We start from the raw sequence: 13,351 nt of genomic DNA, 5'->3' as shown, positions 1-13,351 counted from the left end.
CGACTCAGGCTATGGGAAAGTTGCTAGCGTATTGGATATTCGTACAGCCAGTCAGCTCAGGGAAGAGTGCAATATAGCTCTGAGGCATAAAAAATGAACAAAAGCCGTAACCTCAATCCACGTCTGAGGCGAGATTTTGTTGGCAGCATCGATGATCAAGTGATAAACTGTATGTATTTTATGCTGTGCATTCTTTAGCTGAGGGACTGTGCTTGATCTATCTTTCTTTCTCCCTCTTTGCATATCAAACATTGAAAGTATTGACATTTATGTGCGTTTCAACAGTGAAAAGTCCTCGTCAGTTGACATTTTTATGGTACAAATTTGAAGTAACGTTTTGAAAGTCTGATGTCAACGAATTGCGTCCGTAACAACACTCTCTCCATTTCATATACAGAAATTTTAGGTTTCAATAAAAACATGCAAATTCATGCACTGGGTACAGGGGGAAAGTCCCCTGGGTTGGGGAGGAAGGTGTTTTTGTGCAACGGTTTACCTTGTTTGATTATATTAATTTTGAATGTTATATTTCAAATAAAGAGGTAAACTCCACACCATCTGACTGCTTTAATATTACCGACCTTGTGTATACACCACTGTAATTGCTCCGAAAACATTGCCAACTTGCTAATCCGCTGTACGTATCAGCAGATTAAGTGACTGAGTCAACACCACAGCCCTCCCACACGCATTAAAATAAGGAAAGGGTTGAAGATCTCAGACACAGTGTTACAAAAAACGCAAATCTGAGCAGATGTAGAATTTAATCGAAATTTAACGACTATCAAAAGCATCGCTTTGCCGATGAACTGCTACATGCCGAAGTACACCGTCTAATATGATCATCTTGAGCCAGAAAACCAACCTACATTTTTGAGTCAGTCATTGTCCGATGTCATCCGTAAGAGCGGAAGTCGGATATAGAACCTTTTGACCTCAAACCTATTTATTTCCAGTCCAGAAGTAAACATTTACAGTGGTGTATACACAAGTTGGATAGGAGATAAGGACTTGTCGGTAATAATAAAGCAGTCAGACGGTGTAGAGTTGAACTCTTTATTTGAAATATCACAGTCAAAATTAATAAAATCAAATAAAGGTAAACCGTTGCACAAAAAACACCTTCCTCCCCACCCAATGGGACTTTCCCCTGTACCCTGTGTTTCATGTTGAAAATTTTTTTTTTTTTTTTTCAAAATTCATTGATCCAACCACGATTTACAAAACAAGATCGTTGACTATATTAAATATTTGATTGATAGTTACGAAGACTCTCAAATCTTGTGTACGAAAGCTGAAACCTCAACTCTCAGCTCAGACGTGCCTCATGTCTTCGGGCTCAGAAACTTAGGTGAGTTGATCGCCAAACTATAAACTAAGGCTTTTAAGCAGCTGAATTGTGCACAACCACAAGTGAAAAAAGCTGTTGATTTTTATTAGTTCTTGTCATTTAAAATTTAAGATTGTCAGTTGTGGAAAATAACTGAAAAATAACATTGTTTATTTAGAAAATTCACTCACATTTTTTAGTGAAGTCGGTGAATATGTTTGTCTGTAATCCTGTTGTGATGAATGAGAAACCTATCGAGTCTGGCAAAATGATTTTTCTGAATACATAATGATAGTGCTCAAGTCTTTCCCTGCGTTGGCAACACTCCGTGCAGCTGTTGTGAGAGTTTGTACAGTACCGGTAGTTACGATGGCTATAGGTTCATACCACATAAAATGACATGTTCATTGGGTATGCATCAGATCAAATGCACACTTGACCTGACGCACACAGAATAAAAGGTACAAAATCATAAAAGTTGACTCTGTATAAAGGTTTGCAACCTTCACTGAACGAAGTATGGAAAACTAAACCTTGTCAGAAAAGTGTATCTGCCAATCGTGCATGAAATTAGAACAGAGGTTGGTACAAGTGTATTGATTTTAGTTCGAATACTTTCCAACCTTGCCCAACCTTGATAGAAGTTACCAGGTTGGCTTTCAGGATTGCAGAAAGCTTACTGCAAACTTGTACAAACTTGGCCCAAGCTGATATATCGTAAGGGCTTACAGCAGGAGACAATTGCGCGATGCAAGGAGGGCAAATTGTCACCTGCTCTCGGGCACATAAACCAATGTAATTAGGCAAAAATGTATAACACTTGCAACTGCATGTACCTTTCATTGGGCAGTCAAACTGTTTGAATTTCTTCCAACCACATTAGGGAGTCGTCATTATTTACGGCCTTTGGGGATCGAAGGAATCTGTGAGGGTCACTCAAAAACTTTAAAGCTAAACAAGGGGTCTTGCTCAAAATGTTGAATGAGAGGAGGGAGTTACTCAATTTTTGGTGCAAATAAATTGAAACACCTCTCAGTTTGCACCATTCCACACGTCAATGTCTAAAAATTGGTGATGCGAGAGAGGGGAAACGCTCCTCTTGTGCTCTAGCCCTTGGAGTGTTCAAGCAGTTGTACTTATTAATAATACAAATTGATAACAGGTCTCAGACTGCGCCATTGCACACATCAATTTCTCAAAATTTCAATGCAAAACAGGGGACCCCCTCTGACACTTTCCCCTTTCTTGCATTATCTCCCTACTGTAGTTTCAGTCAGACATACTCGTGAAAACATGTCACATGTTATCGTACAAAACACACAAGTAAAACTTTGAACAGTAAATACTCTAATTTAAACGAAATAATGTGTTACTAAATGGAATCATTTTAATTTTACCAAATTTACCATTATTACATAAAACATTTCAGAGAATAAATGTTAATTTGATGGATTATTTTAACCTTCAGTATTGTCAATTTTGTAAAACTTATAACAAGCATCTATTGTAGCAAGGAATTCACAATTTGCATACTCTTCTTGATCGTCTTTTTGCCTGCTCTTCGGCAGGCACTTTTTGCATGGCAAGATATAGTTGGATAAATTCAAGACGGTTCTGACTAATAAATGAAAAACTCTACTGATGTGTTTTAAAATGAATAAATGGCTCTTCAAACTGCTCATTACAGTGTTGATCATCTTCGAGCGGACCTGCCCATTATGTTTTTTTTTTGTCTAGTATGTTTTTCTTTGCGTGCGTCCCTAATAAATATGCGATGTGAACATTGAGGTGGGAGGGGGAACTTTCAAGTTTTCGAGGGTATCGGGAGGGGATCTGATAAATAATAAATTTTAATGGCAATTCCTCCAGCCTCCCCCACCCCCTTTCCGTTTTTTGGGTTGACGGGTACGTCAGTTCCCAATTAAATTTCCCGGCCATAAGCAATGATTGCTCCCTTACATTTTTTCGAATGAAGATATCTATGATCCTTTTTAGATTTGCTTACTCATTGCACCAGTACTTAGATCATATCTGGATAATACTTTGGACAACTATAACGCGAGGCAAAATTAAATGACAAAAGAACGTTTGGGCCCACAGTGAAGACGTTCGTGTTTTCTCTACGTCTGTGTAGACTTAATCCAAGTCGAAGTCTGCGGTCATATAAATCGTCTGGGATTGTTTACGGAGCAGGATACTTTGAGTTACAATGATGGAGACTGTGGCGTCGGCTGTATTTCTTCAAGCTGTATTACTACAGCTACTATGAACTACTGCTACAATACATAATGTATCAATGGGTGTATAAGTGACGACCAGATCCAGTTATGAGCGATGCGCTCTGGGTATACCCATATACACATTTCACGTGTAGCGAAAACGAACAAAAAGGTGAACTCAGCAGATTCCGTGTAAAACGAAATTTATTACGAAAATAAAACGAATGCTAAGTTAGGGATAGAATACAAACTGTAAAGTGATACAGACTACTTATCTCAGCTCGAACAGCAAAGCTCCAGTCTCAGAGTTGTAACAGTCAGTCGGATGAATGAACAGTCCTTTGGCTTGCAGGCTTGAAGTTGCACAAAGTCCACAGTATAAATCCAGCGTTGGCAGTGAAGGTCTTGAAAAGTCTTGAAATTAATACTGCTGGAGTTTTCAAAGACTTGAAGTAACACACAAGAGACACGATCCCAAATGTCTGACTGCAAGCTGTGCACGTCCCTATTTATACCCATGTGCTTACATAAGAGCATATAAGAACAATCTAGAACTTTTATTGACATGCTAATTACTGTTCTAAAATTATCTCTCTTGCGCAACTAATTAAATTCACAGAACATTCCAAAGATGACTAATTTAATTCAAGGTTGTGAGGTCGTTAAGGGCAGTGACCTTGAGAATGTTCTAGACTAATTAAACTCAGGTCATGATGAGGGTGCGGGAATATGACATACATAACACACCCCCTCTTCAAAAAAGAAAATTTTTCAAAGAAAACCTTTCTTTTGGAAATGTAAATATAAAAGTGTGAGCAACAGTAATCTGTAAATACGAGAGAGACAGTCTGCTATTAAATTGTCTCTGCATTTGATATATCTAATATCAGAGGGTTATGATCAATATAAACCTCTATTGCCTGATATGAAGAAGTAACATAAATTTCAAAATGATGTAAAGCTAATATCAAAGATAAACATTCTATTTCATTGTAGACTTGTTTCTCTGGGATTTGTTAAATTTGCGTGAAAAGTAGCAAACATGATGATCTATCCCATGACTATCCTCTTGCAATAAAACAGCGCCAGCAGCCGTATCACTAGCATCTACAGCTAATTGGAATGGCAAACTGAAATCTGGTGCTGACAAGACTGGAGCACTTTGCAGTATGGCTTTAAGTATATCAAATTCCTGTTGGCATAGCTCAGACCAAACAAACTTTACTTTCTTTTTAAGTAAGCTAGTCAAAGGCTCAGTAATTGTAGAGAAATTTGGACAGAATTTTCTGTAGTAACCACCATACCGAGAAAGCGCATCAGTTGTCTCTTACAATTTGGTACGGGAAAATTTGAAATGGCACTGATTTTGGCATCAATGGGATTTACTTTACCCTGTCTAACAGTATGTCCAAGGTAAGTCACCAGCATATAAGAACAATCTAGAACTTTCATTGACATGCTAATTACTGTTCTAAAATGTTCTCTCTTGCACAATTAATTAAATTTCCAGAATATCCAAACTTGACTAATATAATTCAAGGTTATGAGGTCGTTAAGGGCAGTGACCTTGAGAATGTTCTAGAGTAATTTAACTCAGGTCAAGATGAGTGTGGGGGAAATTGACATACATAACAACATACACTATACTATACATAAAAATATACTAAAGCAAAGTGGTTGATTAAGACTGTGATATAGCAGGTCTTAGCGGGAAAGTAGAAGTGTCTTTGACTTGGATTGCTCAGAGAAGAGTCAAACGTCAGAAAGAATTAAATCTATTTGTAAACAAAAATATTAGGAAGGAACTGAGGAGATGACAATCAGTTTTCATTGTCTATGAATTAAGAAGTAGCTATCTTTGTATAAAGTTTCCCAACATAAGTATCAAAACACATAGTAAATTGAACTACTAAATATTAGCAGATCTTCACATTTAGTGGATCTGGCAAGCTGTAGAGGAGATAGTGGGATGAATGCCTTGGCTTGGCCAGCGAGTATCTCAGCTGCCGAGAAAACCAGACGACTGGGGCCAGTCTACATGTACGTCTGCCCAAAAGTTTTGTTTGCGGGGAGGGTTATACTGTTAATAGCTTTGTCGACAATGTAACATATACAGTTATGTTAAAACTGTTTGACATAAATTCCAGACTTACCTTGTATGATCCCACAGTAGCCTCGAAAGTTCTGTTCGCCATGACCATGATAACTGATTTGACTGCGACGGTATTCCATTTTTCTAGCATAGGATTTCGGAGGAACCATGGTAGTTAAATCGCTAGTTTTGAAGTGACTTCACTGGACAAAATGCTTTATATGCGCCGTGTGTATATTAAATGACTATGTTTGAAAACGGCCATCCTCCCATGTAATGGAATCTTCCACTGAGGTTTCCGTTTGACCAGCTGAGCATTGTTATACTGAGATGTCAGGATATCGACCGACTGAGCTCGAGCTATCGTTCAGAAATCTGACAAAATTTAAATTGTTTCAGCAGAGAGGAAGTCGACATCCCCCGCATGTCTTTCTCAGCTAAGCACGATTGGTGTCTAGTTGATCTATCGCTGTCCGCCACTAAAGGAACGGGTCGATCGAATTGTATGCATAATGCATCATTTTACTGCAAGAACATTTTCGCGAAGAATGTGCAAGTCAGTTCAAAATGCAGTAAGTATGGCACCAGCTACACAGATTTTGTAACATATGTATCTCATAATTGATATGCCTATTTGAGCTTATAGTAGAAGTCAGCATCAGTCTTATTAAACTCAGATGTATGTATCTGCTTTTTTCCGTCTTTAACTGATGTTCTTCACATATGTCGTTTGGTTTCCACTGTGTCATTTTTGATTGAATGCCTCATCACAACATCTGAATCCATGAATCTTTGGACGCATTTCTGTTCACAGAACTTGTCAACTAATTAGACGGCGTGTTACTGCTCTACTTTGACATTGTCACTGGCAACAGATCAAGTGTTGAGCCATTCGATAGAAAATGATACAGTAGAAAACAAACAGCACATATGAATAAAGTAAGTTGAAGACAGGAAGAAGCGGGTACACACATCTGAATGTAATCAGATTGTAACTAGCATCTACCATATGTATGAATGTATGTGCGTATATCCATTGACTGAGAAAAAATTGATAGATGCTGCACATTGTAGGTACTAGGGGTCACAATGTTCGCTATTTCGTGATAAGTTGTCTTATATTGAACTGGTATATCATTATCTCTGCGGGGCTGTATCACTTGCTATGTTACTTGTCAACTGAAATCAAAAACGTTTCTATTAGATCTTGTGGTCCTATTGCAATGGAGCTGTTTGCAGGTTCCGATCGGTATTCTGTAATAACATTTAAAATTTAATATCATGTCATCACAAATTATGTGAAAATGTGACATGAATATCAATGTTTTGCTTTGAGAGGTCAATTTTTGTCAATATGTGATCTAAACTTTCAGTGACTGCATAGTTAGTTCCTTTGCTTTCCGAAATCGTACATAGTATGGTGAAATTTTGCTATTTTAATCTTAATATTCATTTGTAAAGAATAACATTAATTTGTTTTCAGAATAATTTGAGAGGTTCGTCATTTTAGTATTTTGTTGTTTTAAAATTTAGAGGGAGTTTAAAATAAAATTTAAAAATGTGAAAGTGGCTCAGAGGCTCCCCACCTTACTATTCAAATTGTTTTTGAATATAGTTTGTGTTCGATTCGTTTTGGTAATGTGACCCTACATTCTTATCGGATTGTTTTGTGAGGAAAATATGTTTTTTTTTTTCGTTTCAGATATATGTAGGGAACTTGGATTGGTGTGTACGGTAAGCTTATGGCGAGACGCAGCAGGAACTATGGTGTTACTAAGTTGATAGCGTGGCCCTTTGACACATGTATTTCAAAACTCAAGTGTGGTTTCTCATCAGTTGCAGTGTAGATTTTTTCCTTAGTTTGTGTATGTGAAAATTTATTTTAATGCATTTAGTGTTCTTGCTCTTTAAGTAGCGAGGCAAGTTTATCAATTTTCGGGTCTCGTTGTGATTCTGTTTGGTGGTCCGGTTTGTCTGTTCTATGTTTCTTTACTTCTGTAAATTTTGTTTTGACTAATGTGTCTTTTAGATTTTTGTTTCTCTTATAACCAATGATTGGTGATTCTTGGAATAGGTTCTTTAGTGTTAAATCCTTTCGAAGCTCAGCCAATGTTTAAAAATACTTCCCTTAAGATCTTTTGTTTTCATGTATGGGCAGTATGGTGTGCGTAAGATGAGTTGTTGTTTCCTTACGTGTACCTGTGCGGTTTGTTAGTGTATTCGGATACTATAGTCTATTCTTGTTGTTATTTTCGTGATTTTGTTGTTTTGATTGTCTGTCGAGTAGTTTGTTTGTAAAGAAAGCGACCTTTCTAGTAAAGTCGGCATTGTTTTTACAAGTGTGAAAATATACAAATGAGCAGATAATTGACATGACACTCACAGTATCATTATAATGTTCTGAGATTGTCATCTTTGAAAGGTTTCGTGAAATTTGGTGCAATATTTCTTGATATATGTCGACACTGTCATTACCGTCTGCATAGGGAAACCATTGTACGGAAGAAAATGATATTGCGCAACTTCATTAATATGCAAGCCACACTAACCAAAATCGAATCACTTCTTGCAGGGAGCACATGGTACCTGTGTACTAAATCTGATTCGAATCTTTTCAGGCATTTTGAGTTATCGTGTAAACAGACAGACAGACAGACAGACACACACACACACACACAAAAACACACACGGATTGACTGACAGACATCGCTGTGACATAATCCCACGTGTGAACACGTGAGTTAAAAGTGTAACACCTACGTTCACCATACACATGTCCAATGCCTGGCCAGGCACATTTTGGTTTCAGTTTTGTTGCAATCATTTCACGGAAGTGTTCAACTTTCTTCAGAAAGTCAGGGTTCAGTTCGCTTTTATTCTTCGGATCATGCAGCAACTCAGCATTATATGCGGGTGGTGGTAATGCGTATGCTGAAAATATCGGGAAATATGACATGATCGCCTTGCCTATATCTGCATACCCCTGCACCTGCATATTTCCATCATGGCCTCTCACCTTTCGCTGGAGTACCTAAAATGTCATAAGAGTATTAAATAAACGAATTGTTATGAATTATTATACACCCATGTCTGAACCTCTAAAGTTTCGTTGTACAGAAAGTTTCAGTATCAGAGAACGTGTAGTCGAATAACTTTGATGAAGGAGTAAAATATATTAGGTGAGATTAGACGCTATTTGATCTTACACCTAAAATCTGATGGGGTTCACTGGAATGCGCCTGTAAAAATTCAAAAGTAAATTATAACAGGATTCCTAGGTTTTGTAGAAGACGAAGGAATTACAATAAAATACTTTGAGTATAGAAATTGAGAAAGGTACAAAGCACTATATTGAAGAGAATGTAAGACTACAAACATGCATTATACAAACTGCAATGTATTTTACAATATTTGTAAACACATGATCATCAACAACTGGCTTATGTCAGGAAAAAAACACTTCAAGTAATTTTAATATAATTCAGCACACAAGGGCTACCTGACAACCATATTGGATTTTATCGATAAGAAATTTGACGTGTACTTGCAAAGCACAATGTGTAGTCATTTCGCCAAGTTAAAAAAAAAACTTGTCAAAGCATGTTAATATTTGCTCTTGAAATGAAGTAAGCACGAGGAAAGTACCAGACAATTGACATGTATATTTAAGTCACAGCGTGTTTTGTTCGTGACAAGATAAAAACAAATCTGCCAAGACATGCGCCTGCATTCATCCTCAAATAGAGGAAAATGGCTGCATGGCAGGCTTATTAGATTTGGTCAAAAAACAATTCTACGCGTTTATGTATGGCAGAAAGCATTTCCTTGTATAAAGTTTGAAAGTAATAAGGCCAGGCATGTCTGGAACTTGCATGGAAGGAGGGACTGGTTTTCGGACGGGACCCAATCTGCAAATCACCCACACTTCGTTACACGGAGACTCTTAATAACACAATTACTATTTATTTTCTTGCAAAGACATTCTATTTGCACAAGTTGGGTAAGATACTATTGAATACTCCCTAGTTTGTAAGATACGCAGCGTTAATTGCATGGAAACTTTACTCTTAAGCTTCTACGCTTAATCTGATACCTTTGTTATTTAAAATGTTTCATTTCACTAATTTAGGCAGAAGAATTTCATTTTTGCGAAATCATGATGAATTACCTTAGATGATAATAGTGTGCGAATGGCCAATTAAAATATCAACCTAGTTTGTTTGTGTACGAGCTTGGTTCTCTGCTCTCGTTTTATATTTCTCTGAACTGTGCATGCGAGACATGACGGTTCAGGAGTGCGTAAATTTGCACAACTGTAATCGTGATTGGCGTGATTGACAAAATGCTTGATATACGTTCAGCATAATTATGGATGTTAATGTATATTGTACACAATGTTAAAGAGGCACTCCCACTTGGTAACATTTTTAAAACACATTTTTAATGCCAACAGTCGATATTTGACGTGGCGACTCTGCGCGGATCGCGAGATATCGATAAAAACATGTCATTTCCCTAGCGTATTTCACATCCCAAAGCTTTACGATCGTTTCTGGTTATCACCCGAAATCCCCCGAAAGTGTGTTGTTGTGCTGATTGACGATATTCTAAGGAGTCCAAAAACGTTCGAATGACGCAATTAATTTACCTCCTACTGCGTGACTTTATATACATCATTATCAATGCTTAACCTCTGTAATTCTTTTTTTAAATTTCTCCTTAGTTTTTGTCGTTTTCATTATTCTCAATCAGTTGTATTAAATTTTTCAACAATACCACATAGATATCAGTTTTTTCGTGTAAAGTATTAGTTGCCTCTGATGACTACATTTTGTCATCTGCCGCACAGTTACGCGTGGTTCGATACATAGCGGCCGCCGCGTGTGGTATGCACGCACACCACGCGGCGGCCACTATGCATACTATGTATCAACCGCACCTATCTGTGCTAGTCACCTATGCGAATTCTGGTGGAATCAGCAAGCTTTGTTTTTCGTTTTTTTGCGGAGTCAGTAAGACTCTGCTTTCTCCCATGGGACATGACCGCTCACCGACGCGAGTGGTACTGCTGTGGCGTACAGCAGCGTCAGCGTAGACTCGTACTCCATAGCTTAGTTGACAATGGCCCCAGTGCCGAAGGTTCTATGTTCGGAAGTTGAATTCAGGTGGGCCACCGGAATTCAAACTTTAACTTTTTGAGGACATGTTTTTATCGATATATCGCGATCCGCGCGCAGTCGCCATGTCAAATATCGACCGTTGGCATTAAAAAAATGTGTTTTAAAAATGTTACCAAGTGGGAGTGCCTCTTTAATTGCATACGTAGCATATATCTTTATATATGAAACAATTTATATACCTTGATACGCGAAGCGTATATCTATGCAAATCATGAGTCTTTACGTACTGCAGATCTTTGCACACCAAATGTAAACTGTTGTTTTTACCTGCATCTTTTGAATATGCATTTATGTGGTAGATTGCAGGGTCACCCTGATTTAGTATCACGTGTTAATAAATTTGTGTCAGAAATGGTATTTCACTTTTGCGGTATATTTTTGACAAGCGATATTCTCAATCGATGCTGAAAAATATGAAGACATGTTCAAGGCCAGATGGGCTGACTGACAGCATTCGCCAGTTGTTACTTGCAAAAGATTTATACAGTCGTCATCTTCTTAATATGTTATTAAGACCATTTTAAACTTGTTTTTTTTTGTCTTGTACAGAGCGTTTTCATTTAATACCTGATTTTAAATTGTCATTGTATTAGTTTTTGTATTTCTCTTCTTTTGAAGGCTTTACATGAAAATAAAATAATAATTAATATAAGTATTATATAGAAATAATAACGCGAATAATAATAGGTTCAATTTCCGTGAAAATTTCACCATAAGGTTATTTTAGGTCGAAAAGACCAAATATGATATCGATAACAGTGCCCCATGTTTCCATGGAAACCATTTTAGGGGTTGAAAATTTCAATTTTTCTAATATCCCATGAAAAGTTACTTTGATTGATATGGAAATTATGCAGTGGGGGAGTTCGGGTCAGAGAACCCAAAAACCAGACTTATTTTAATGTTTCAAGTTGCCATGGTAACTATTTTTGGATTGAAAATGTTACTTTTTCCCTAATTCCTATTAAAGAACTATTGATTGATGTAAAAAATTGATCATAAGGGTTTTTTGGTTAGCACACCAAAAAAAAAATCACACTCATTTTAATGTGAGATGTTTCCATGGCAACCATTGAGGTAAAAATTACCAGTTTTTCAAAGATTCCACCTAAATTCCAGTGATCAACAGAATGTGTTATATCAAAGGGATATTTTGGGTTGGAAAGACCAAATATCCAGTGTAAAAATCGAGTTATCCACAGAATATAATACCAAAGGGTTCTTTTGGCCTCGAAAGACAAAATATGATATTCATTTCTACTGCCGTGTGTTTACATAGTAACCTATTTGCGTTTTAAAATTTCAATTTTTTTTTACGAATTCCATTAAATGTAATCCCAGTTATTATGTAAATGCTCTCCTAAGTGTATTCATCAGAGCATGAACTCCAAGTTCATTTTTGTTTCATGTTGCCATGGTAACCATTTTGGTAACCACAGTTTTTTTTATTTAAAACATAATTCAGTTTTTATTTCTTTTATTGATTTCTAAGTAACAACTTTTAACATTTGTTTTGCAATAATAATAATTTTAATTTCTTTGCCTCCAGCTAAGAAGAATAATAGAATAATAAAGATAATGGAAATTGGGACCATTCTGGTCAAAATTATGTTTCCGTTAATTGTAGTGTGTTAGAATTACTTTTATATAGACCAGAAATAATTTTTAAGCATTTTCAATTTTGTTTCATGCGGTCATCCCAAATAAGTGTTATATAGTATAGTACTAACTTATTATGCATTCATTGAATTAAGTTTATGCCTTCAAATTAATTTTATGTGCTAAAATTAATTCTACTAGTATCTCAAATTAATTTTATGAACCCAATTCCCCTTAGCACCCAATGTACCATTATTTATCACAAGCAGTAACAGTAGCGCACAGTTTCACTGGTACTTATTTATTTTATGGATTTATAATTAACGACGTATTAATAAAATAATTTATTTTGATTTCTTTGCCTCATTCTAGGAAGAATAATGAAGACAAATTATTTCTGATTGTTTAACTAAAGTAAAATTATGACCATGTAGTGGTGCATTATTACTTGTGTGACCTGGCGTGACCCCATAAACTCTATAATTAGCCAGATCTCCCCTTTTTATAGTAGCAACGGCTAAATTTGAACATGGTGCACAATACCTTTAAACACTTTTTTTAACCTAGCAGGCCAAGACAAGGGGGAAATATTACAAGTTAAATGTTTCGTGTTTAATACAGCCCTACTTGTAAATAAAATTTAACTAACACCAACTCTCAATGAATTTTGCCCTATTTCTCACTTGTGCGAACGTCATAGGAAACACTTATTGCAACAATTTACACTAAATATAAAGAATCGGCTGTCAATTAAACTGCGGTTGCTAACCAACCGGAGGTAAACAGTGAGACTAAAAGTGCCCAGAAATACGAGCGCAATAGATATAGACTAATCGTTTTGGCGTGTGCCAACTCACTTATAGAAAACCGCAAAGACTAGTCGTTTTGGCGTGTGCCGGCTAATCGGCTAACAAAAACAGGAAACTGCAAA

The 13,351-nt window shown here is 36.6% G+C and overlaps 1 protein-coding gene across 1 annotated transcript in view; it reads right to left on the bottom strand.

The window, feature by feature from the left end:
* LOC139126397 (uncharacterized) overlaps positions 1-8,597 on the bottom strand; it is a 34,208-nt gene extending 25,611 nt beyond the window's left edge. The window contains exon 1 of the mRNA XM_070692461.1: positions 8,402-8,597. Within this exon, the coding sequence (XP_070548562.1) occupies positions 8,402-8,597 (196 nt within the window). The remainder of the gene's footprint in view (positions 1-8,401) is intronic.
* Positions 8,598-13,351: the final 4,754 nt, after the last annotated feature.

This window comes from Ptychodera flava, assembly GCF_041260155.1.
Source record: "Ptychodera flava strain L36383 chromosome 3 unlocalized genomic scaffold, AS_Pfla_20210202 Scaffold_27__1_contigs__length_13241970_pilon, whole genome shotgun sequence".
NCBI classification, from domain to species: Eukaryota; Metazoa; Hemichordata; class Enteropneusta; family Ptychoderidae; genus Ptychodera; species Ptychodera flava.
Note: the sequence above shows the minus strand (reverse complement) of the source record. Positions and strands in the feature narration are given on the sequence as shown.